The sequence below is a fragment of the Lissotriton vulgaris genome, chromosome 11, assembly GCF_964263255.1.
Source record: "Lissotriton vulgaris chromosome 11, aLisVul1.2, whole genome shotgun sequence".
Classification (NCBI taxonomy): Eukaryota; Metazoa; Chordata; class Amphibia; order Caudata; family Salamandridae; genus Lissotriton; species Lissotriton vulgaris.
Window position 1 is genome coordinate 161,057,401 of NC_141699.1, and position 23,152 is coordinate 161,080,552.

Genomic DNA, 23,152 nt, shown 5'->3' on the forward strand with positions numbered 1-23,152 from the left:
TGCTTTTCTCCGCAAAAGAAAGATCTTCGTCTATCCATATCTAGACGATTGGCTGTTGAAGAGCTCCACCCCGTCGCTGCTTCAGAACAATCTGTCGTTCTGCCTCAAACTGATGGAGTCGTTGGGTCTTCACGTCAATCTGAAGAAATCAGTTCTCAACCCTTCCCAGCGGATCCACTACCTGGGTGCTTCTCTGGACTCACTTCAGGCAAGCATGTGTCCTTCGGAAGAGAGGTTGTCATCTATGCTCCTGAAGGGTCACCTTCTTCTGGACAATCAGGCCCCCACAGCCAGACAAGTGTCCACTCTTCTGGGATCGATGGCTTCATGCATTTACATTGTGCCCAATGCTCGCCTTCACATGAGACCTCTACAACAAGCCCTCGAAGATCAGTGGTCTCAGAGATCGGATCAGTGGGAAGACCGGGTCTTGCTTCCTCAAGAAGCCAGGGACTCGATCAGATGGTGGTTGAAACGATCCAATCTTCTCCGAGGCGTGCCATTCTATCGTCCTCCTCCATCTCAGTCAATTGTCACGGATGCCTCCCTTCAAGGCTGGGGTGCTCACATGGACCAACTCCAAGTTCAAGGCCTTTGGTCAGAGGTAGAGCAAGGCTACCATATCAACTTCCTGGAGCTTCGAGCAGTTCATCTTGCTCTCAAGTCTCTTTATCCTGCTCTGCGCACCAACCACCTCCAGGTTCAGACGGACAACACGACAACTATGTTCTATCTGAACAAACAGGGAGGCACGAGATCAAGAGTCTTGTCTCTGGAAGCACAAGCTATCTGGCATTGGCTCCTAGCAAGAGGCCTGTCCATCGTGGCAGTTCATCTACCAGGAATTCAAAACGTCCAAGCGGACTGCCTCAGCAGAATCTTCGTAGAAGCGCACGCTTGGGTGCTCAACGAGGAAGTGGCTCAAGAGGTTTTTCGGTGTTGGGGCGTACCGGACGTAGACCTGTTCGCAGACGCGGCCAATACAAAATGCCCCGTCTTTGCGTCCAGGTTCCCCAAACAGGGATCACTGGGAAATGGCCTTTTGATCAGCTGGTCGCAGACGTTACTCTACGCCTTTCCTCCCATGCCCCTGATCCCGGCGGTGATCCAGAAGTTCTACAGGACCAACACCAGAATGATCCTGATAGCACCAGAGTGGCCACGCCAGTGGTGGTACCCCGATCTTCTTCAGATGTCGGAGGTTCCTCACCGGCGCCTACCATGCCGTCCAGACTTGTTGACCAAAGACCAGGGGAAGGTGTTGCACCCCAACCTTCCTTCCCTTCGCTTGACGGCATACCTCCTGAGGTCATCCAGTATGGACATTTAGACCTCCCAGCAGACTGCATGACTATTCTTAAAGAATCGAAGCGACCCTCCACTAGGAAGTCCTACGCTTTCAAGTGGAAGAGGTTCTTCTTATGGTGTCATGAGCACTCTCTTGACCCGGTACATGGCCAAGAGCAGGTGATTCTTCCATATCTATTGCATTTAGCGAGATCAGGCCTGAAATACCCCTCCATCAGGGTTCATTTAGCTGCAAAAACAGCATATAGGAAGTCTCCTAATCAGACATCTTTCTTCCTTATGCCTGTAGTTAAAGATTTCCTAGAAGGTCTGAAAAAAGTCTTCCCACCGGTGAGGTCCCCCTCCCCTCCCTGGGAGCTTAATATTGTCCTGACTAAGCTGATGAGTGCTCCTTTCGAGCCTATACATAAGGCCTCTTTGCAGCACTTGACCTGGAAAGCTGCCTTTTTAGTGATGATTACCTCTGCCCTTAGGGTCAGTGAAATCCAGGCCTTGTGTTGCAAGGAACCTTACACGGTTTTTCATGCCAATAAGGTGGTCTTAAGAACGCACCCAAGTTTCCTGCCTAAGGTAGTTTCAGACTTTCATATCAACCAGTCTATTACCTTACCTACCTTTTTTCCTAATCCTTCCACACCCCCGGAGAGGTCATTACACTCTCTGGATCTCCGGAGGGTCCTAAAGTTCTACTTGTCAAAAACCCTGGCTCTGAGAAAGTCTGACCGGCTTTTTGTTAATTATGGCAGTACTAATACTGGCCTGTCAGCTTCCAAAAGGTCCATTTCTCGGTGGATTGTCTCCTGTATAGCTTTAGCTTATCAACTATCTAACAAGACCTTGCAGAGTAAACCACATGCACATTCTACTAGAGGAAAGCTTCCACTACAGCTCTCCTTCGTAATGTTCCTATTTCTGAAATTTGTAAAGCGGCAACTTGGTGGTCTGTCCATACCTTTACCCGCCATTATTGCCTGGACTCAGATACTCAGGCCGATGCAAGAGTAGGGCAGGCCTCGTTAAGGAACTTATTTGCATAAGATGTATTTGCAATATATGTCTTAGTTCATTCTGTGAAGTTTTTATACTTTTTGCTCGTCCGCGAGACTTTGGGTATGAGCTTGCTAATCTATTCATAGATTATGACTATTGATGAGTATCCCCTGGATGAGAAGGATTAGTTACTTACCTGTAATCCTAGTTCTCATCCAGGGGTATACTCATCAAAATCATAAGCTCCCGCCCACCTCCCCGGACGAGCAGAGTTACACAGTTATGAGATGTTTTATTGTGGATCTCCTCAGGTGGTTTGCACCTCCAAAAAGAACTGACCCAACTTTCACCTGTGGTGCACCATGGGAGCAGGGGGTTGCCTTCAGGTCTTAAAGGCATGGTACCCCTACTCTAATGCCTTAAAGGCAAGGTGTCAGTTTTCTTTGTTTGCTTTATACTCTACTGCAGCCTGCTGGCAAATGCCTGCAATTACAGGTTTTTCCTATGGCAATAAAGCATTGTAGTATACAAATGTTTTCTGCTCTCTTTCTTCCTTAGGGTTTGGAAAAGTACTACTGTATGTATGCTAATTTATGTAATTTTGCGGCACTTTTGCCAGTTAGGAAATGTTTTTAGGCTTCAAATATATGTTTTCACATATATATACATATATATTTATATGTATTTTCTATATGCTCCGGGATCCCGCACATGGGCGGGGATTATTCATAGATTATGACTTTGATGAGTATACCCCTGGATGAGAACTAGGATTACAGGTAAGTAACTGATCCTTCCCTGATTCAATACTACCCCAAACATCCCTCAAACCGTGTGAATCCATCATTGAACGTACTGCCCGATACACCCGGGGTTTCCGCCCAGTATATCCGGTTCCCCCTTCGAAATCTGCAGAGATATTAAAATCCCCAAAAACCACTATGGGTGCTGGCCAATTTGCTAGTTCCTTCTCCATACGGTTGAAGGTATCATTGTTACGGATGAGTGACTCTGGAAGACCTGAGACAAAGGTACTCACTCCAGGGTAGCTAAGATTACAAATATGCTCAGGTGGTCAGCACAATCAGATCAATAAGGTCTCGTATCATCTTAAGGGAGAGGTGTAACATACTGGATTATCTGAAGGGGGTGAACCTAGAATTAACGGAGTGTATAGGATGTTTGTGGTGGAATCCCAGGACGATATAGGCAAAAGTGAGGAAGCCTGGGCTTCAAAATTGGAGGATCCGGACATTGACCTGGACAGAGCCCTTATAATGGATAGAAGATTCCTACGCTCCTCCAATTTAAGAGCTCAGCACTTTAAAACATTATTTAACCTGTATTATACCCCCTCTAAGCTTTATGATTGGGGTAAGAGGGAGAACAGCAACTGCCCCAGATGCTGTAAAGGTCCGGCTGATATTATCCATATGTTTTATCAGTGCGAGAAACTTGGATTAATTAAAACAGAGATTGAAGCATTCTGGGCGGGGTTGCTGGATGTTCAGATAACTTTGTCTCCAACACTCATGATTATAGGATGCCAAAGCAAATTGAAAAAAAATGTTGAGACTGAAGCTTTAATTTTTATCTCTACAGTTGTACTTAGAATATTAATTTCAGCAGCTTGGAAAGACATTGAGGCCCACACTTTCCAAATGTGGATTTCCAGACTATTAGGAATTCATAATGTGGAGGCGGCTTTGTATGAACTGAAGGGTAAAAAATTAAGAGAAGTGGGGATGAAGATCTGGGCACCAGTGGCTGCTTGGCGTGGCAGCAGATTGTAGTAAGCTCATTGGATCCTCAGGATTATGGCTATGGTAATGTCCTTAATTCTCAACTCCCTTTTTGTTTGCGGGAGCCGGCTTAATATTTATATTTACAATATTTATACTAGCAACATTAATTATTTGATGATTAAAAGAATTAATTTAATTGATACTAAACTATGTAATCCGACAATCGATCTGTATATTACCTATCTACTGTTAATTTAGATGGATTGTTTATATTGTATCTTATCTCTTTAATTTAACACCTTGGCTGCTACTTGAATTTTTCCCCTGTGCTGGACATTCCAGAACAGGGTGTGGTCGTGACGGAACCATTCCGCCATCAGCACAGCTCAGCCGTGACTGATGACGGAATGGTTCCATCACAGTCAAGTCAAAATTTATATAGCGCACTACATACCCAGAGGGTCTCAAGGCGCTTGAGGAAGGGGGGGGGAGGTTTACTTATCGAATATCCAGGTTTTAAGCTGTCGAAGCATCGAAGGGGTTAAATCATGTATATTGTTTTCTTATTATGCCTCATGAATTCTCAATAAAATATTTTTTTTTAAAAAGAGTTAAAACTAACACCAATAAACTAATAATAGATGAAATAGGCACAACATCAAGCAAGCATGAAGATATGCAGCAATGCCTGGTTTCTCTGATTTCTCAGCTATATAAAGAGGAGGCATTGATTGCATTCAAGAGTGGCTGAAAAGTAAAGATTTGCCGAGACTGACTAACGATAGTCATGAGATACTTGAAAGACCTATTACAGAGGAAGAGATTAAGCTGCATATTACTAAGATCAAAAACAATAAGGCTGCGGGGACGGACGTACTTCCTGGGGAAGTCTATAAAACCCTTGATGAGGCAATTACATCTAGACTCCTTGAGTTATTTATTTACATCTACATAGAGGGGGGGAAAATACCCCCGTCTTGGAAAGAAGCAACAATTGTTCTTATATTAAAACCCGGTCAGTGGCGTAACGAAACTTGAGGGGGCCCCCCTGCAAAGCTTATGTAGGGGGTCCCCCCGGCAGCCTGGCCCACCACCTACAGTATATCATCTCGACATCTCAGTCCAGCAATTCCTCGGGTTAAACTCACAAGTGGTAGAAGTGCCGTGTTTATCACAGATAGGTATATATACACATTGCTGCTTATAGAATGCTCTGAGGCATTTGATAAAGGAAGCTCTAAGTTTTGGAGTGTGAATGGCCAAACTGCCGGAATGTCTTCCAGGAATAACTAATACATGACTGAGATATACGTGAGAAATGAGAGCACAGCAAACATTATATCATCCAAACTTAAAGCCACATTAAAGACTTTAGAATGTCACTAATGATGTAAAATAGGATTTAGTACGACAATGATCAACTAAAGTAGATAAACAAATTAAAGCAGTAAGTGAATTAAGGAAACATTGCCTATTACAGGAATCATGATGTTTATGATCCCTGATGTTCATCAATATATACTGGCTCCGTTAGAGTCCCAATGTGAGATTAGACAACCACTAGTAGAAATACTAAAATCTAGATATAGTTTGGAAAGGCTTTCATTTTGCTTGTAGATTGATCTATTGACTTTATAGTATATGTTGGCGAATTTCCTTCAGGTGTAAGACCGGCATGAGATGGAGAGTGGGTGAAGTATGTACCGCCCTATAATATGTTTTACTTTTATTGCCGGCCGGGCCCCAGCCGCCCCACCATGATGCCCTCCCTGTTTCCAAATTATCCAATTACCACCCACTGAAACTCCGATGGTCCTTATGGGTGGCACAAGGTGGATGATCCCTCATGGTCAAGGGCCCATGCTGACCGAGCGCTTACCAGAGGAAACGTGTAGGACTGAGGTGACTGCACACATTTTTGATATAGCTCGCACATGCCATGGAAGATGTCGCAAGACACTTAACATCTGCTCCTCTTTTTGAGAAGAGGGAAGCGTAATGCAATGGGGGACATTTAAATCCCATCAGCTCACATGCTACTCGAATATAGAGGGCTGGCACTAGAAGCCTAATGGGGAATGACCCAATACTATTTATTTGGTAAAGGACTGGTGTAAAAACCACACACTTGCAGACACAATTGCCCTGGCAACAATCATAAATGGATATGGGTGAGCAACAGCCAGCGAGAGCAATATGGCCGCATTATGAGGATGTTCACAATTATGCAGGCAAGGGCGGGAGCATTTTTAATCACACCGTCATTGCTGTGCCAATATCGGACACTTTTGTGTGAGCATTTTCGAGTCAAATGCTACCAACTAAACCACCCAAATGACCCATCCACCCACCCACTTATCTAACACCATCTATTCATCCATCCAAACCCTTTATCCATCAAACTAGCAAAACCCATCCATCTATTCACCCTTCCAGCTATTCAGCCAACCCAACACATTAACCCAACCATTCATTCATTCCCGCCCATCCATCCTCTTGCATCGAAACACATATCAAACCAAGACCTTCTGTCCATATTACCATCCATTTATTCACTCATCTACCAACCCATCTCTCTAGATACAAGCTGTGAGCAAAAGATAAGCCTTTCGCAGGCACAATAGAAAACTGGGAGCCTAGTTTTTATTCTACCCCATGCCTTATTCTTCCACTACACACTCCCACCCTGCCTCTTAGCTCACAGCTGGGATTATTTTCATCCTGAGGCCTGCTTTTATCACTGCTGCAATCCTATCCTTCTTTTCCTGCTTCTTTCTCCATTGTCTGCCTTTCTCTCTATTGCACTAGGTCAATCTTTGGAAATGAAAAATAATTCTGGATGCCCAAATATTGAACGCTGAGTCTACAACATGCATCCACTGGGCATTCCACAGGGCAGTAGCACTATGGGGCAGTAAAAACAGATCCCTGAGCATTCCACTGGGCAATTGCACCCCCAGACCTAAGATCATTCCACGGGGCAGTACAAACAGATCCCTGAGCATTCCACAGGGCAGTAGCACAAACAGAACTAATACCATTCCATGGGGCAGCCCCTGAGCATCCCACAGGGCAGTAGCACCACCAGACCTAAGAGCATTCCACGGGGCAGTACAAACAGATCCCTTAGCATTCCACTGGGCAGTAACACTAACAGATCTAAAAGCATTCCATGGGGCAGAACAAACATATCCCTGAGCGTTCCATTGGGCAGTACAAACATATCCCTGAGCATTCCATGGGGGTTCAAACATATCCCTGGGCATTTTATGGGGCAGTACAACCAGTTCCCAGAACATTTCTTTGGACAGTATCAACAGATTCCAAAGAATTTCATGTGGCAGTAAAAACAGATCCAAACAAATTAGAAAGTCCCAACCGTTTCAAGGGATAATATAGGCAAACCCAAACAGATCTCAGACAATTTCATAGGACAGAACCGCATTTCTAAAAAGACACACAGCATTCCAATGCGAAGTGCATACACAAATCGGACAGTACATACAAAAATCCGTGCAGACCTCGTAACATTTCAAAGGCAGTACATACAGGTCCTAAAGCATTTCAAGGACAGTGGCAACACTTCTGAACCGTACCCCACAGCGCCTAAAAGTACAGTGCAGCATTTCTCAAGGGACACCAGAGCGTTAAATGGACCGCACCAGCACTTCTAGCTAGATCACCACAAGGGACAGTGCTAGCCACGCAGACGTTTTACGACATGGGCAAAGTGGGCTCTGGCCCAGGGCCCCAGCCTTTTTAGGGGGCTCCTTTTAGAGCCAGCTCCGCTATGTCTTACCCTGATGATCTTAATTAATTCTTTAAAAAAAAATGTAATACAGTTTTCCTTTAATTTATTGGAATGTGGTTGATTGTTATGCCCCTGTCATGTTCAAATGTCACTCATAATTACACTGAAATTATGAAACTTTCACACATCGTAATCTGAAACCTTGGCAGCTATGCTAAGTCTACCACACACAGCACATTTGAACATCTCAAAATTCCATTCCACAGAACTCCACTATAAATGATTTAACCCTACAACATTCCATACCACATAATTGCAATCCTAAAAATTAAAAAACACATATTTCCACTTCACGCCATACCACATAATTCCACATCACATAATAACATTCCACACAACTTAATACCACTCCAAACCACATAATTATACTCTGCACAACACAATTCAACTACACACAATTCCACTTCAACCTATATAATTATACTTCACACACATATTTACACTCCACTCTGAAACAACTCTGCAACATGCTGCATAATTCCACTCCGCACAATTATACACCACACCATGCCACATAATTCCACACGTCACACAATTCATCCCCACACAATTCATCACACAACATAATTACACTACACATAAAACCACTCAGCACAACGTAGCAACATTCCTAATACCACTCAACATAATTTTTACTCAACAGCGCACACTTCCACATCACACAAATTGAACTCTACACATTTCCATTCCACACCACATAATTCAACAAACTACATAATTCAAACAACACAATTACACAACACACCACATACATCTAATCTACACCACAAAATTCCACATCATGCTACAATATTTAACAGCACACCACATAAGTAAACACCAATACACTCTACAGCACACAATACCATTGCAGATCATCTCTCTCCAAAACACTCCAAAACACACAATCCCACTCCATGACACACAATCCCACTCCACATAATTCTAGTTTACTCAATTCCACACAATTTCTATCCACATAATTACACTACACACCATGCCACATTATTTCACTACATAGATCCAATCCACACAACAAAATTCCACAGCTAACTATTCCAATCCAAACCATACATGACTTGCATATAGGCAAATGCATATATTGCAAAACCATATATTGCAAAACCATATGTTGCAAATGCTTGTTTACCTTCCAATGCCTCCCAGCAGTTCCTGTTCCTGGAGGGAGCTGCACTCCTTCTCCAGCCCCTGTCAGCTCTCCTCTGTGCTGCCTCATCCAAAGCTTCTCAGAAGCTGTGCCCTGTGGAGAATCCTGCCTCTGGGGGCCCCCACCCCCATCCTTGTCAGTATCCTGAACAGTGCCCTGCCCTGTGATGAATGCTGTCTCTGGGGCCCCCACCCCACCCTTCTCAGGGTCCTGAGCAGTGCCCTGCCCTGTGGGGAATGCTGTCTCTGGGGCCCCCTACCCTTCTCAGGGTCAGACTCCTGAGCAGTGCCCTGCACTGTGGGGAATGCTGTCTCCTCTGGGGCCCCACCCTTCTCAGGGTCCGACTCCTGAGCAGTGCCCTGCCATGTGGGGAATGCTGTCTCCTCTGGGGCCCCCACCCCCACCCTTCTCAGGGTCTGACTCCTGAGCAGTGCCCTGCCATGTGGGGAATGCTGTCTCCTCTGGGGCCCCCACTCCACCCTTGTTCCGGGCCTGGCTCTGGCTCTGACTGAAGAGAACCAGTGTAACTTGATACTTTGTTTCTCTTCAGTCCTGGGCCAGCTTGTGCAGGCTGCTTGAGAGAGAGGAGCAAGCCTCTCTCTCACCGAGCTTAGGGGGCCCCCTTCATTTACTGCAGAGTGCCCCCCCCCCTCCACTGGCTGTGGTTGCCCCTAGCAAGGTGCAAGGCTGAGGGGTCCCCAGGCTTCCTGCACCACGTCCCTCTGTGTTCCCCCCCCCCCCCTTATTCACACAGTTCCACCATCTCTCTCTCCCCTCTGCATTGCTTCTTCCATTGAACTGCCCTTTGACCTCTCCTGGTTGCCGCTCTCTTCAATGTTTCTTTCTGCACTCCAGCTGGGGTGTCTTTTCTTCCAGGCCTCTCTATGCTGTCAAGAAACTAAAGCTAATAAATTGAAACAGTTTCTTTTTTGTGCCGGGCTCTTCAGAGCACTACTACCTGCCGGTTAGAAAGGCTGAAGCTAAACAGACCTGATGCATTCATTGCTCAGGCCTGTGTTTCAGCACTCACTTCAGTGTGGGGCCGAGGAGGCCCTCTCAAATGTAGGGAAGCCTGGGGGCCCCCCCGCACCTCGGGCTGCAGGGGCCTTTGTTACGCCCCTGAACCCGGTAAGAACCCACTAAAGGCAGACTCCTATAGGCCAATCTCCCTGCTAAACGCAGACTATAAGATCTTCACTAGCGTTTTGGCAGGGAGATTGGTCAAGGTGATACCTCAGGTAATAGGGGATGATCAGAAGGGGTTTACACCGGGTAGGTACATACAGGAACAGACATTACAACTAATTGGATGTATTGACTTGGCGGTAGCAAGGTCAGAACCGCTCGCAGTAGCAGCATATGACGCAGCTAAGGCGTTTGACCGCGTCAGTTGGATTTTCCTCTGGGAAACCCTTAGAGCTATGGGATTCGGTCCACTGCTTATAAGATCATTAGTAAAATGCTACGATGGTGCATCAGCTACTATTCTCCTAAATGGGATATTAACACCTAGATTTGAAATAAGGAGGGGCACCCGACAGGGGTGCCCCATTTCACCCCTATTATTTAATATATATATCAAACCTCTGGCGCAAATGCTCAGGCTGGATACCCAAATAACCCCCTTTCGGGTTCAAGATTTAAATATTAAACTCGCTCTCTATGCGGACGATTTGCTAGTTTATACCAGCAATCCTACGGAGGTTTTCCCCAAGGTTGAACACTACTTAAGTGAGTTTGGAAGGTTCTCTGGTTATGTAGTTAACACTCTTAAGACCGAGATAATGTGTTGGGGAGTTGAAGGATGGGAAAGGCGAGGTGGACCGGGATTTAAATACTTGGGAATCAATATAGAGCAGAACCTGGGGAATATCCCCTTGATCAACCTGAATAGAGTAGCAAAGGAAATTGATCACCTTTTTCTTAGATGGAGAAACCTCCAACTAACTATATATGGCTGAATAAATATAGTTAAAATGGTAATCTTACCCAAACTAACATATCTCTTTAGTGCCATCCCTCTTGAATTTCCTTCTAAACTTCTCGGGAAAATGCAAAGTAAGATCGGTAGTTTTATATGGGCCAATAAGAGCTCCAGATTATCCTGGAAGAAGCTGAAGAGGAGATTACTCAAAGGGGGGCTTGCACAACCTGATATTTTTTGTTATTGCATTACTTTTCAGTTTAAACACATCCGTGGTCTGTTGTCCAGTCCTATTGATAATAATTGGGGGAGGATCTTGAAGGCTATGGCGACTCATGAGGGGGGTGGAGCTGTGTTCCTGTACAAATTTGGAGCTACAAGGTTCTTTAAGAAAGTTCGCCTAAAAGTGATTCGAGTTGCACTTAACTCATGGCATAATCTGAGAACTAGGTGGGGGATAAAATATTACTCAGACTTCGCCCCAATCTGGGACTCCCCTGGATTACCTGACTGTCTGAAGGATAGTCTGGCGGTCCCGATAGAACTTGCAGGCATATGTATATGGTCTGAACTAATATCTGCAGATGGGGTCCTCCCATGGGAGGTTTTGAAAGCAAGGATTGGGGATTCCTTCTCACGATTCAAATTTATACAATTATGTTCTTGGTACACTGTAGAAAAGAACAATATTGGCGGGAACTGGGAAATAGAGCTCAAACTTCAAAGCCCCACCCTATTGAAAAAGGAGGTTGGGATGTGGTACAGGAGCCTATTAGATAGAGAAGAAATCGAACTCCCCCCACCTCACTTGGTTTGGAGGACATCAACATTAGCAAATGACGCCACAGAGTTTTACCTTCCATCTATTACAAACCTCTATAAGTTTGTTAAGTCAGCCTTTTTGAAGAAAAAACATTTCTTTACTATCAATAGGCTATATTATAGAGTTGCTAAGTTTGTCAGTAATCCAACCCCTAGGTGCCCTAAATGTGGGATGCTTAAGGCAGATGATCTGCACATGTTTTTTTAATGTTCCCAACTAAAAGGGTACTGGCAGAATGTAGAGTTGGCATTAACGGGTATATGTGGTCGAAAGGTTAATTTAGACCCAGCACTGATTATTTTTGGTTTAAATTCCTCATTGGAAAATTGTATATCTAAAGCACAAATTGGACTTATTTCATGCTTGATCTTGTTGGCCCGTAGGGAATTATGCATATTATGGAAAGACCCAGCTGCCCCGATGTATGAGAAGTGGCTCCGGGCCGCATTCGCAATGGCAAGGCTTGAACAAGCAGAATGCAACATTTGGGTACCCCTGGTGTGCTGGGGAAAGGCACTAAGGTTGGTTTAAGATCGTCCAAGGATTACACCAAGCCTCGTACAAAGAAGCAGGCCTGGCGGCCCGTAGCGAATGCAGGAACATAGACCCAGGGTGCCCAGGATCAATTGGGTCTAGTATGTTGCGATTGCAGACGCATACGGTGGTATGAGGACAATAAAAAAATTAAAAAAGAAGTCATTTTCCTCCAGGGGTGGGAGGGGGGGGGGCACAAGCACGCCCCTTGGGAAAGCAACAAATATTTTTTTTAAACTAAAATTGTGAAATTGCCAGTGGGTCAGCCCGCCTGACATATGGGCAATCTCCGTGCCTCTCCGCGATATTTCCGTTTCGCGAGGCTGTCAGCCGCCCATCCACCGCCCACCCGCCGCCCTCCCACCGACTGCTTCCCGCCAACCGCCCTCCCGCCGACCGATTCCCGCCCGCCTCCCGCCCGCCTTATTCAATTAAATTAAAAGGCTAAATATAACTTTAAATCAAACTTACCTTATTGTGCCGCAATCTTCCCCATCGCGGCTTCATCTTTGGAAACTGTGCATGCGTGGGAGCCTGCGCATGCGCAGTCCTGGCCAGGAATGCGCATGTGCATGCGCAGGCTCCCGCGTATGCGCAGTTTCCAAAGATGAAGCCGCGATTGGGAAGATTGCTGCGCAATAAGGTAAGTTTGATTTAAAGTTATATTTAGTCTTTTAATTTAATTGAATTACGCGGGCGGGAGGCGGGCGGGAAGCGGGAGGCGGGCGGGCGGCCAACTTCCGTTCCAACCGCGAATGGGCAGAAATTTGCCCCGTTTTTCTGCCTTCTTTGTGGAAGGCGGAAAGTGTCAATTTCCGCCCATTCCGTGGGCAGAACGGAAATGTCCGCCCACCCTTAGTCTTGACCCTGTGCCTCATGGGAACAGTCCAGCCCGAACTGCCAAGCCATGTCTTCCCTGGATCAGAAACAAGCATCCTGGGACTGGTTTAGGGGTAACAGCCCTCATCAGCCAGGCTAGCTTGAAGCTAGTGGCAAAGTGAGCCAGGGAACACGTCTAGGCATACCCTGCCAACTTAGGGCGAACAAAGCAAACACAATGAGAAGATGGACAGAGCGCTGAAACTTTTCAGACACTCACCCCCAGTCACAGATCTGGGTTGAATCCATCATCGTTCTTTAGCTCACTTTGCCACCCCAGTTCAGACATAGCCATACTCAAATCAGTCTTGACCCTGTGCCTCATGGGAACAGTCAAGCCCGAACTGCCAAGCCATGTCTTTCCTGGACCGGAAACAAGCATCCTGGAACCGGTTTTGGGGTAACAGCCCTCATCAGCCAGGCTAGCTTGAATCCAGTGGCAAAGTGAGCAAGGGACCCACGTCTGGACATAACCTGCCAATTTAGGGCGAACAAAGCAAACACAAGGAGATGATGGACGGAGCACTGAAACTTTTCAGACACTCACCTCCAGTCACAGATCTGGGTTGAATCCATCATTGTCCAGGGGAGATACCTGAATTGCATCAGGATGGGGCTGATGTGTTCATATTTCTTCAAGCCCTGGATGAGACGTGTTGCAGCACGTAGGAAGCCCTAAAGGAGTACGAGTGTGGAGTTTTTGAATCTATGAAGCAGAGCTTTATCACCATCCAGATTGAAGAGTATGAGGGCCTGAACAGCATTTCCGAAGTTGCTTTCTGGAACAAATGGTTTCACCTTCTTTGGAAGAAAGAGCTGGTGTCAGTGCATCTTTGTGTTTTTGACAGAGTGTTCTGTGAGGGTGCGGTTGCTGTCTAGAGTGAATCCAGGTGGCTTGGGATTCAGTAAAATTTGGGTTTCCAAGCCACCTATTTCTTACTTCTTGTTATTGACAAATATCCTGTTTATATAATTGTATTGATTTGGCATGGAGGTATAGATGAGAAGACAAGACCGCTTTAAAAATGTCCTTTAGTAAAAAAAAGAAATGCCCATTTCACAATGTCTCTTGTATTGTATCGCATGTCGCTGTAATGAAAAGCTGTAACACTTGCTTTCCATTTCTATAAGATGTATGGTAAATATGTAATTAATATGTTAAGTTAAATGGAAAGCTTGCAAAACAGCTTTTTATCTGTTATCTTTGCAGGTATTACCAAAACTCATAACTTGAGCTTTCAAGACTGTGAGCCATTACAAGCCGTTTTCACCAAACATATGTGTCCTAATATACTCAAGGTGCAATCAAAGTAAGAACTTTTATTTTCACCTTTCTTCTGCCATATAAGCCATGGGATCGTTAGAGGAACATATAGATGTGTATTGCAAGTGCTGTACAGCTGTTTGAATATCCTACAATATCATTTACTTGCTTCTATCTCAGCTATTGTTTTTCCAATACACAATGAGGAAGTGGAACATTTGCCTGCCTTTACATAATATCTGTAAACATTATTTTTTCTCAGAAAGGGATAGGTGTACTGGCTGCAAACCCCCTATATGCTAAATCAGAAATAAAAATGTTCCACTGTTCCAAACCCCATTTATGAGATAGTCAGCTTTTATCGACTTGTAAAATGGGTGTAGAAATGGTTAAGCATTTGCATTTGGAAGGAGCATGTTTTGGGCGTTCCTTCCAAATTGCTAATCAGTACTATAGGTACCAATGGTTTTCAACCATAATTCCATTCCCAAACTATTGACCTGTCACTGACCAATTTACCTTTGGGAATCATAGTGGCAGTTGTATTTTGAAGATTTTCCAAAGAAAAAAACTTTTTTATAAAGCAGTCCTGTTTCCTTTAACCTGTTTCATGCGTAGGACGGCTCCAGGCAGTCCGACGTAACAGTGGGTGTGTGCTGAGGACGGCCAGGGGCCGTCCGAACCCCGCCCAATCATTATATTACCCGTACCGCAGAGGAATTCGCGCCGCAGTCAACGAGTTAAGAAACTTGGGGTGCTTCAAAAAACTCATTTTGAAATGGTTCTACAGCAATAATGGTCTGCTGTCCTTTGTTGGCTTCATCCTTGTGAAGGTAGCTGATTTGAGGGAGTCACAACAATTTGCCACCTGCCTAATTAATAGCTGATTGGAGGGAGTAACAATTTGCCACTTGCCTAATTGATATTAATTAGGTGGTGTTCTGTGACACACTCTGATTTGGTATTTTGCAGACCTATTAGTATGTAGCACAGTTTTCAAAATTAGAAACTGGTCGCAAAAAGTCAAGTCGCAAATTGTGACTACTTTTTGCAACCAGTTCTTTTGTACATCTGTCCCAGGTGGCTTCCTTTTCTCCTTATTGGCTCTTATCCTTTTTGTGGTATTTGCTGGAGGAAGTTTGTCATAAGAACTGCCTATGCATTAAACACAGGTTTACCTTGCATGCTCCAAAATAAGTATCCATTTTCTATTGGATTCCACAGCATTCTCTCAGACCTCAGAGTAAGGATACAAATCACTGATCAGCTGCTCCACCTTGCCACTTTAACTTTGTTCTAGAGGTTTGCCTTATTTCCCCTTTTTTTGGTGGCACAGACTAGGGGGCCTTTTATCACAAGTGTTTCTCAATCTGCCAATGCAATGCTTCGTAGTAACACCCATAGTGCACCCTAAGATTTAGCGAGCCTTTGGTTGGTGGCAGCAATGTCTAGTTTTTGAGGTACTGTAATTGCACACAGTATGATGCCTCTTTGCCCATCCCCTTGTATATGAAGTCCAGCAACCTGGGGCAAATGGTGTCACTTATGTTTTTGTGTGGGGTGTTGTCTGACTACAAAAAATCATGAACATAGAATGCTTAGGTTTTGCAATAATTATGGCAAACATTGGGTCATCTGTAGGTGGAAGACTGATTGAAATAATCTTGGGGCACCTTTCATTATGATTATTCTTAGATGTTCATGAACATCTTTTTAGTTTAAAACAGAGTGCAAGATCCAGGATGGGTGCTGCACATATTAAAAAACAATGTCAACCATCTCTTACTTGTACTCCCTATGCTTTGTATTCGGGTCCAGTCCCTGGAGATTGTGCTTGGCTGGACAGAGCATTCTGGGAGGTACACTAAAAATGTTGTCTCTTTTAGTCATGCTTTATTTTAGTTTTAAAATAAGCAATTTAAACAGAGATTTCTAGGGATCCAGCCCATACACGGAGATATTCTACTACTTATGGATGTCAGAGCTCCCACTTCTTTGGATTTCGGCTCATACAAAACCTTTAAGGTCAGTCACTTCAGGCAACGTGCAAAGATTTTACGCTGGACAAAAAGCTTCAAACCATGTTATGCATGTCAAAAGAAGATATCAGTCAAGGATCTGAACGACGTCAGCCAGTTTTGGTCATGTGGGAGAACCAAGTGTGTTGGGGTGGCTATCCTACTCTCGAAGCGTTTTAGGGGGTCGGTGGTGGGTCCTGTTGCAGAAATCAAGGGGCGCCTCCTAGCACTGCTGTTCCATATTGGGTCCACTCCTATATCTATTGCCTCGATCTACTGCCCCAATGAGCAGCAAGAGAAATTCCTGCTAGACGTGCTGGGCGGGACTGTTCTGGCCGGAGGTCTGGAGATGCGGGGGCCTTGTCAGCAAACAGGGGAGAATGGGTGAGTAATGGGGGGATTGTGGAGTCCTGGCAGGGCTTACACCCAGATACTATTCAGCGACCCACAAGACCTACGCTCGACTGGAGCACTTCCTCGTCACTCAAACTGCCTGCGCTTGTTCTGTAGCCTCTACCATGAGCTATGCTCTCTCTCAGACCACGCACACTTTACCTTGACCTTGTGCCTCCCACTCATGCAGACACTTTCTCCGCAGTGGCGCTTGAGGGACTCGCTGCTTCGTTCACCGGCGGTGGTAGACGAGATCCGGCATCGCCTGACTGACTACCTGCCGATTAATAATGTTGGCAATACATCACTGTTCTCGGTCTTGGAGTCACTTAAACTGGTAGTGAGGGGGGCCTTCATCACTAAAACGGCTTATGAAAACAAGACTCAGCAGTCCAAGCATGCGGAACTAGAGGCTAAGGTACGGAAGCTGGAAACCATTCACAAGCGTACCAGGGCCCCCAGAATTTGGCGCCAGTTATAGAAGGAACGCCTCCAACTAACGCGTTTAGATGTTGATAGAGCTTAGCATGCCGTGACCCAGCTGAAGCACAAATGCTATGTAGGCTCTAATAGAGGTGGTCACATGTAAGTCCACTATCTCCACGGTCAACGGGCAGCACAGGATATTAAAGAGGATCCTAGATGACAACAGGTCCTCGGTTACGGAAGACGCAGGGATAGTGGCGGCATTCCAATCGTTCTGTGGGTCCCTAAATTCCGCTGCCTCCCCTAACTTGGTAGACCCTGTTGAGTTCCTCCAAGGAGCGGCAATCACCCCTCTCCTGCCAGGTGAGGCGGAGGGGCTGGAGGTTCCCTTTGTATTGAGAAGGTGATCTCTGCCATCGCCCGTCTGAAGCCTCTGAGGGCGCCGGGTCCTGGCGGCTTTAGTGCCCTTTTTTACAAGACCTCACTCGCTTATTCAACTCCTTCGCAGAGACAGGATCACTTACGGCCTCTGTGCTGCAGGCGACTATCTCAGTCATCCCTAAACCGGGGAAAGACGCTCCTTGGAGGTACTCAACTTTGCAGCTCCTACTGGCCGATTTCTCTACTGAATAATGACGAGAAGCTATTCTCCAGCATCCTGGCCCATCGGCGGAACCCTCTCATGGCCGGTTTGGTAGACCCGGACCAGTCTGGCTTTGTCCCAGGTCGGCAATGCGCAGATAATACTAAACGGGTATGTTACTTGATTGATGAGGTACAGTGCTCTAAGGAAGAGGCGCTTCTCCTGGCAGTCGATGCGGAGAAGGCCTCCGACCGCGTGCACTGACATTACCTCTTTGTCACTCTCGAAGGTTTTGGATTAGAGGGTTCGGTTCCGTAGATGGGTGGCAAGCATATCTAGCGCTCCTTCAGCAGCTGCCCGGGCAAATAGCCTGCTCTCAAGAGCTTTTCCGGTGAGGAGAGGGACCAGGCAGGGCTGCCCTCTCTCCCCCTTGCTTTTAGCCTTATATATGGAGCCTTTCGCTCAACGACTCCGAGACAACCCATTAGCACACAGTGTTTTGTTCAGGGCAGACCGCCACCTCATCAGCCTTTACGCAGATGACGTCATTTTTTCAGTAGCCCACCCCCTTGCTTCACTGCCAGCGATAGCGGATGATACGCAAGCTTTTAGCCAGGTATCGGGCTTTAAAATAAACATGCAAAATTCCCAGGTGCTCAATCAGCTGCTCCGGCGACAGTTGACACCTTACAGATTCGCTATGCTTTTGACTGGGTGATGGAAGGTATCACATATCTCGGGCTGGTTCTTTATAAAAGCCTGGCTAAAGCTAGGGAGGTGAACTACACAACTCTCCTCTCACGCATTAGCAAAGACTTGACTCGCTTGCGACACTTTCCTTTGATGTGGTTCGGGAGACTGGCTGCAGTTAAGATGAATGTACTTCCTCAGGCCCTCTATTTTTTTCAAACGCTTCCCTTGCATCCCCCGAAGCACATGCTCCAACTCATACAAGCCGAGATCGATCGCTTCGTCCAGGGCCCGCTCTCTTCCCATCCACGGAAGTCCCTGCTGCAGCGCCCTAAAAAGGAGAGCGGCCTCGCTCTGCCCAACATCGCTCGCTTTTTCCAGGCCTCATTGTTGCGATACCTTGTAGAGTGGAACTGTCCCATGACGGAGAAGCATTGGGTCTTCATGGATCAGATGGTAGCAGGCCACCATATCTGGAGGGAGGCCTGGCTGTCGCTGTCCGCTCATGCCTGGGGACTATACTCTTCACTGGTTACCTGCCCTTCTATGCTTGCTTGGAACAGGGTTTCAGCAAGGGCTAATCTTACCACCTTCCCTTCTTCGATGACACCAAACTTCTCAAACCCTGATTTCCCATCTGGGATGGAGAGGGGCTGGTCGGCGCTGGCTGGAGGGTGGGTGTAAGCGCCTGGGACATCTGTTTGACATACAGGGCCTCATTCCTTTTAAGCAGCTCCATGAGGATTACAACCTTGCCCATTCGGATCTCTTCTTACAGACACAAATGATGCTCTGGGTATCTGGCACCACAACGCGACCTTTCGCCATTAGGCTGATGCAACTGTTTGAGAAGTGGCTCCTTTAGAAAAAAGATGATCACAAACTCATCTCTGAAATATACTCGTTCCCTTCCAGGGGATACTCATTAAAATTCATAAGCACTGAATAATCTCCGCCCATAAGGGGGAACCCAGAACATATAGACAAATACATATATATGTGTAAATATATAAAAATAGTACATAGTACTAAACAAATTATACACATATACATGTATAAACTAATAATTAATATGCAGCCCAATCATAACTTATAGCTTAATAAAGCCATAACTACCTACTTTCTGCAGAATGAAAATAAACTATAAAAACCAATTCAAGAAAATGGCATGAGCCTAAAATGCATTCCACAGACAGAAAAACCTTTTATTTTCATCAAAGAAACTGTAATAAAAGGCAATTAGCCTAAGTAGGCTGCATAAAGAAATAACATCCCTGTACAGAAAATCAGACTGACACCTCGCCTTTAAGGCCTCAGAGAATCTGAACACATTGCCTTTAAGGCCTCCAGGGGAACCCTGCTCCCATCATGCCCCACAAGTGACAGTTAGGTCAGTTCTTTTTTCCGGCTTGTTCTGTGAGAAACTTAGAACTTGAGCTCTACTGAATTTAATTTCTTTTCAGTCAGAATTTGGTTTTTTTCTGTCTTATTTGACAGCATTGTCTACTGGTGGTATTTTTCAGTCTTTTCTGACTAATTCATAGAGAATTTCTAGTCAGTTATGCCACCTTTATTCTACAAGTGTACTTCCTGTGGGAAGAAGATGTCCAAAACAGATCCTCATTCTGTTTGAGTGGTTTGTCTACCATCCACGCATGACATAGAAAAATGTTATCACTGCCTCAAACTTTCCAGAACGACTCTTAAGGAGAGAGAGAAAATTCGTCTTTTGGGGCTTATGGAGAGGGAGAAGCACCATGAGAAGGGTGCAAGGAGTGAAATGTTGTCTGGAAGGCCCTCCTCGCCTGCAAGACGTAGAAGATCTACGTCTCCTGATGGTAGGAGTAAGAAAAGACGTTGTGATACACCGTCGGACTAGAGGGCGAGTGATAATGTAAGATCGACGTCGAAATCCAGATCACCGTCAGGTTTGTCGACGTCCAGGCCAGTAGAAAGCAGTAAATCGACATCAAAGACATCTCCTTTGAGATGTAAGTCAACGTCAAGACCAAGATCACGATCGCCGTCAAGAAGTTTCTCGACGTCGAGGCATGTGGTGTCGATTGCAGTTAAGCCGGCGTCGAAGGTGAGACACAGATCGACGTCGAGGGCTAGGAGTGGATCGACGTCGAGACCTGAGAAGAGGAGAAGATCAAGGTCGCCATCGAGGCATGGTTCGAGGTCAAGACATGCTTCGGGCTCGAGGCATGGGAAGTCTCATTTGACGTCGAGAAAGCTACCGACATCGAGGAAATCGACGTCGAGGTCTCCGCTACCTGCTTCAAGGTCGGCGTTGAGGCATTCCAGATCAGCCTCTCGGACCTGTCATGGGTCTTTGTAGAGGTTGGAGCCGACGTCGAGGACGTCCACTGACCAGCCAGGGTCGACGTCGAAGGATTCAGTGTCAAGGGCTTCTTCGAACATCTCCATCTGCCTCTCCGCATCAGGCATCTTCTATGGTGGGTCATTCTGGTTCGACGTCGAGGCATTCGACGTCGAGAGACAAACAATTGGATTCTGGAGAACATAGACTGGCATCTAGATCTCCACAGTCGATTAGGAGTTCTTCATCATCGTCAATGGGGATTCAATTTGTACAGGTACCCCCGGAGGGTTCTCCGGTGCGCAAGTCACCTCCTGTTGGCATGTCCCCTAGATGGTTGGAGAGTGTCCTTCATTGGAAAATGCAACCCAGACCTGGTGAAAGACCTCTTGCTATGGAATGTTCAAGACCACCGGCTGGTAGGTCTCGAAGACGATCTAGATCTCCAGTGGACTGGCGTTCACGTTCCATGTACCGTAGTAGGCCTCATCAGTTGCCTACTCCGAGGAGAAGACAGAGATCTCCTACCACATCCACCTCAACGAGATCTTCCTACAGAGACTATTCTCCCACTATTTCTTCAACGCCACCTTCGAAGATATCTCCATTGGATGATATAGGAACTTTCAGTGAAGTTCTGTGTTGGGGCGCCAGCAAGTTTAATATAACAATGTCTGTACCTCCGGTTACCTCTTCTGTTGTATTTGAAACATTGCACCATAAGTCGTCGGCTAGACCCCTTCTACCTTTGGTCCCAGGACTAATAGAACCGGCAATGAAGACTTTTTGACACCGGCTACAGTGGGCTCTGGTCCTTCTAGGATTGCCAAAATATATAAGGCTCCAGAACAGGACCCTTTGTTTTTACGTACTGACCCACCACCGGATTCACTCATAGGGGCAGTGGCTAGAAAGGCGTATTCTGCCACTTCCATTTTGTCTGCTCCACCTGAAAAGAACAGATAAAATATGGACTCCTTAGGTCGAAGAATGTGTAGTACTTCTTCTGTTCTGAGGGTGGCGAGTGCAGCGTCTCTGCTGGGTTGCTACGACCGTCTTCTATGGGATTCTCTAACAAGATTTGCGGAAAAATTGCCTAAGGAGGATCAGAAGGTTTTTTTAGAAATTGTGGAAGAAGGTGGTTTGGTTGCCAACCAAAGTATTAATACGGCTGCTGACTCGGCGGATTTAGCAGCTCATGGATATGCCTATGGCATCTGTTCCAGGCGGTCAGCATGGCTTCCCCTCACGGGCCTTAAGCCCGATGCCCAGAGAAAAATAGTTAATTTGCCATTCAATGGGTCAACCTTGTTCGGATCTCATGCGGATGATGAGATGGCTAAAATGAAGGCTGAACTTGATACTCTAAAAGTAGTCGGTTTAGAGAAAAAGAAGGAGTTTCGCCGTCGTTTTCGTCCCTATGACAAAAGGTCGTTTCAACAGCGTGGTCAGTCGTCAAACTGGTCTTCGCAAAACCAGGGCCAGTCGCAACAGAGCAGGCCTGGGCGAGGCAGAGGAGGAAACAGACAACAGTCTTCAGTTGCAAAACAGCCTGAGATACAATGAGACGGAACTTCCTCCACAGCTGTGGTCCACTCCGGTAGGAGGAAGATTTGCTTTATATTTAGACGAGTGGAGAAGATTGACAAAAGACAGGTGGGTCATCGACATTGTCCAGAATCGATATCTCCACAAATTCAGAAAACCTCCACCTGTCATAAAGCCTAAAAGGTAATTGTTAGTATCTCCGTGCGCCCGTTGCTTGATAAATACAATAATGTTAGATTAGTGTTGGCGCTATCCTTGTTGCACTGTGTCTGTCAGTGCCTTTAGTGAAATGAGAATCAAATGTGATCTGTTGAACACAAAGGACGCGCACTTTCAACTTTAACCAGTTGGTTTTCTTCAGATTCAACTGTTTTTAATGGCGTGTAAGAAGAAATGAGATTTCACTGCGATTTTTAAACATGGCAAGTATTTTAATTCATAAAGCATGTCCTTAAAAATAATCATCATTTCCAATGTAGAGTTCATTTGTAATTACTGGAATTTTGCGACGTTACATTATGCCCAATGCATTTCGGGTTTGTCAATAAAACCCTTCATCAGGGGCCTGTGGCAAACGAAAAACATACAAGACCTTAGCATTCAAAAGTGCAAATCTTGATATTCAAACAAAGGATTACAGTCTGTGATTAACATCCTGATTTTGCTTAATATAAGTTCTATCTCATAGGTGACAATCCGATACAAAAGCATGAATGTGCAAACTCAAACTGTATTAATCTGTATGT

At 45.6% G+C, this 23,152-nt stretch overlaps 1 protein-coding gene across 1 annotated transcript in view; it reads left to right on the plus strand.

Moving 5' to 3' along the window:
* Positions 1-23,152, plus strand: part of RAD9B (RAD9 checkpoint clamp component B) — a 636,801-nt gene that overhangs the window by 231,459 nt on the left and 382,190 nt on the right. Inside the window, exon 5 of the mRNA XM_086942453.1 lies at positions 14,372-14,471. Within this exon, the coding sequence (XP_086798579.1) occupies positions 14,372-14,471 (100 nt within the window). The remainder of the gene's footprint in view (positions 1-14,371; positions 14,472-23,152) is intronic.